This window comes from Meleagris gallopavo (genome assembly GCF_000146605.3).
Source record: "Meleagris gallopavo isolate NT-WF06-2002-E0010 breed Aviagen turkey brand Nicholas breeding stock chromosome Z unlocalized genomic scaffold, Turkey_5.1 Chr41_random_7180001957191, whole genome shotgun sequence".
In the NCBI taxonomy this organism is placed as follows: domain Eukaryota; kingdom Metazoa; phylum Chordata; class Aves; order Galliformes; family Phasianidae; genus Meleagris; species Meleagris gallopavo.
Window position 1 is genome coordinate 1 of NW_011101172.1, and position 3489 is coordinate 3489.

Sequence of the window (3489 nt, forward strand, 5' to 3'; positions counted from 1 at the left end):
ATCTTGTAGGTCCTTTCCAACCTTGTGATTCTATGATTCTATGATTCCCACTCCTTTAATAGATTCACAAACCCATCCAGGTTGGAGAGGACCTCAAGAGGTCTCTAGTCCAACCTTCTTCACAAGCAGTGGCAGTGATGGTATCAAACCAGGCTGCTCAGCATTTTGCACACCTGGGTCTTGAAAACCTCCAAGGTCAGAGATCCCACAACATCTCTGGACCCCTCTCCCAGTGGGAGACTTAAACCCTCAAAGTTAACCTGTTCCTCCTGCTGTGCATCTCCATTAAAAGCCTGACTCCATCTTCTTAATAATCTCCTCACCGCTGTTAGGGGATCCTCTTAGGTCCTCCAGAACTATCCCTTTTCAAAGGTGAACAAGCCCAACTCCTCCAGTCTCTCCTCACATGCCATTAATTCCAGCCCCAGTGTCTCAGCGGTCCCTGCAGAACTCTCTCCTGATTACTCAGGAGAGTACCAAGGAGTTTAAATCTGGATGCAGTGTCCAGCTCTGGTGTAATGAGTGTTGGGAAGGGGAGAATAATCACCATCTCCCCCACCCCATCTAGAGGTCAAAAGGAAAGAGCTGAACCCCTCTGCCTTTCCAGAACCCAAATGCATTGCCAAAGCTATTGCTTAGACTGGCTTGAAATGAGGATCCACCAGCTCCTCTGTTTCCTAAGAATCTCTGGGTGATGACCAGATCAGTACCAACTCCTTGTTTCTGTACTGACCCAAAACTCCAACGTGTGCAGCAGAATTTTTGTAGATGTGGAAAAAGGAAGGATTACCGAGCTCTTTTGATGTCTGCACGAATGGAGCAGCTAGGGAATGCATTTTCTACAGATTCACTCACAGAGCCTACAGCCAGAGGGAGCCATCAGATCTGCTTCTAACACCTCCTGCAGAACTGCAAGCTGGAGCCCTGTTGAGAGCTGTGCAGCTGCCTCTTCTGCGTAATTTTATAACTCTTTCCATGCCTCTTGGAGCCAATAGATTTTATCTCTCTGTGTGCCTGACATGCATGAAGGATGCTTTGCACCCAAGGGGATGCAGATACCCGAGCAGGGAACCTGGCAGAGCATTGTCTGAGAACACCCGAGAAATTCCAGGTATATAACAAATAAATACTACTGTTGCTAAAATCCATCAGCCCGTTTTTTCAGAACTATTGTGTACAATTCATCTTGGTTATTTCTTTTGAAGTATTTGTCCTCAGTGTACATCATCCCCACTTGTGCATGATAAACTGGATTTTAGCATTTACAGCCTCAGGTGCATTTTCCCAAACAGTGGATACAGATACTGCCTTCCTAGTATCTTTGCTCAACAGAAAACAAGCAACAGCTCAACAGCATTTGCACTTTTTCCAGGAAAGAGACTTACGTCAGAAGCATGGTTATATATAGAATTCATAGAATTGCTCAGGTTGGAAAAGATCTTGACCTAACCATGCAGCCCTAACTCTAATAACCAATCACTAAACCATGTCTCTGAGCACCACATCCAAGTGGTTTTTCAATATATTCAGAGGTGACTCAACCACCTCCCTGGGGAGCCTAGTTCAGTGCTTAACAACCGTTTCTGTAAAGAAGTTTTTCCTGATATCCAACCTAAACCTCCCCTGGCACAACTTGAGTCCATTTCCCCTCATCCTGTCACCTGTCACCAGTGAGAAGACACCAACCCCACTCTCACTGTATGCACCTTTCAGCATTCTCCTTCAGTATGTGAGAGGCTGTTTGGTGCACTTTCTGATGCCTCCTGGTGAGTGGCACATCCTTTATGCCCCATCTCTGCTGAACATGAGCATCTAAGCCCAACTCCTTTGCAAGCTTTGCAGAAAGTGTCTGAAAAACCATTTCCAGCTATCTTCACCAGAACACCCAATTTGGAAAAGCAGCCATGTTGGGTTTATTGACAAAGAACTGCAAGCAAACCCAAATGCCTCCTACCCAACAGCCGTCGCCCACAGGCTGGTCAGCGTCTCCTTCCCAACCATGCTAGAGACCCTGAGCTCTTCATGCCCTTCCAGCACCCAACCCCATCTCTCATGCCCCCCATTTGGGGCATACTCACTAAATAAAGAGGACACCATAGGCAGCCAAGACCAGTCCAGCTGTCCAACACACTGCCACGGCCCCACTGCCCACTCCAGCCCCCTTGTCGCAGATCTTGGTGGTGGGGGGCGGCATGAAAGAGGAAGTGCTGGTGCTCGTCGTCTCTGCAGGGGGGGAGAGCAGGTGGTGAGAGGAGCTGAGGCACCCTAGGATGTTTCCCACAGGAATAGGGCAGCATCCCATCCCCACACTGCCCAACCGTGCTACACTAGGGCCAAGTGGCATGGACAAGATGATGAGAATGGAGACAGTGTGGTCTATGGGACTTTCTGTTCTCTAACAGTAGACCCAGAGGGTTCCAGAGTGCCTGGCAATGAGTGTCCCCCAGTGCTTCCCAGCTACCCCACAGCTGGTGCCAGTCAGGGGAACCAGCGCAGGACACGCTGCCATCCTTCTGGGAAGCCAAGGGCTGATAACGTGCATTTGGACACGGTCCCAGCTCTTTCCTAGAAACAGAGGCTTGTTAACTTGGTGGCTTTTATTTCTAATTGGCATCACTCTGAGCGATTGTGCGGGGTCGGAGGTGTGGAGGGGAGATAGAGCTGGAGATGGTGGGGGGCAACACTCCAGCAAATAATAATAAATCCAGAGCCCTGTCGTGGCACTTGGAGCACCCCAGTGAGGAAGATGCCAGAGCTAGGTGTGCTGAGTCAGCACCTCCTGGGCCATTCCAACCAAGCAACAGGGCCACAGGCGCGTGAAGGCACATGGTAAAGGGCTGTGCCCTCCTCTGCCACACACCCCCAGCACTGGGGTCTCCATACCCAGGACCCCTGAGTGCAAGGGGTTTGTGCTGGGTGAGGGTCTCACCTATGATCTGAATCTCCGTGGTGAGGTGCTTGGGCTCCTCCGTCCAGGGGGTGGCATGCACAGCCACGCTCCAGTCGCTCCACGTGCCGATGTCATTGTCTTTGGCGGCCACCTGGATGATGTACTCCTTGCCAGCATAAGCATCTGTGATGGTGTGTGACGTCCCATCCGACAGCTCTACCTGCGGGCAGGTGGGGATCAGGCAAGGGAGTGCTGGGGATGGGAGGCAGCCAGAGGAGGAACTCCGGCGGTGAGAGGGAAGTCTTAGAGGCGCAGGAGCTGGGTGTTCCCCTGAGCCGCAAAATGAGCTGATAGGGAAGAAGACTGGTGTGGATGAACAGGGAGCTATTGTTGAAGCTCCAGGAGAAAAAGAGAATCTACCTCCTATGGTAGAAGGGATAGGCAACTCAGAAAGAGTACAGAGAAGTTGTTAAGATGTGTAGAGAGAAAATCAGAAAGGCAAAAGCCCAGCTTGAACTCAACCTGGACGCGTGGGGTAAAAAGGAACAAGAAACCCTTTACAAATACATCAACAATAAGAGGAGGACTAAGGAGAATCT

The 3489-nt window shown here is 50.3% G+C and overlaps 1 protein-coding gene across 1 annotated transcript; it reads right to left on the reverse strand.

The window, feature by feature from the left end:
• Nucleotides 1-1651: 1651 nt before the first annotated feature.
• Nucleotides 1652-3220, reverse strand: LOC104915584 (ciliary neurotrophic factor receptor subunit alpha-like; the record flags this gene model as incomplete). Its single annotated transcript, XM_010726500.3, has 2 exons — nt 1652-2223; nt 2930-3220. Coding segments are annotated over 2 exons (437 nt in total), but the record flags the coding sequence as incomplete, so codon positions are not given.
• Between the last annotated feature and the right edge of the window lie 269 nt (nt 3221-3489).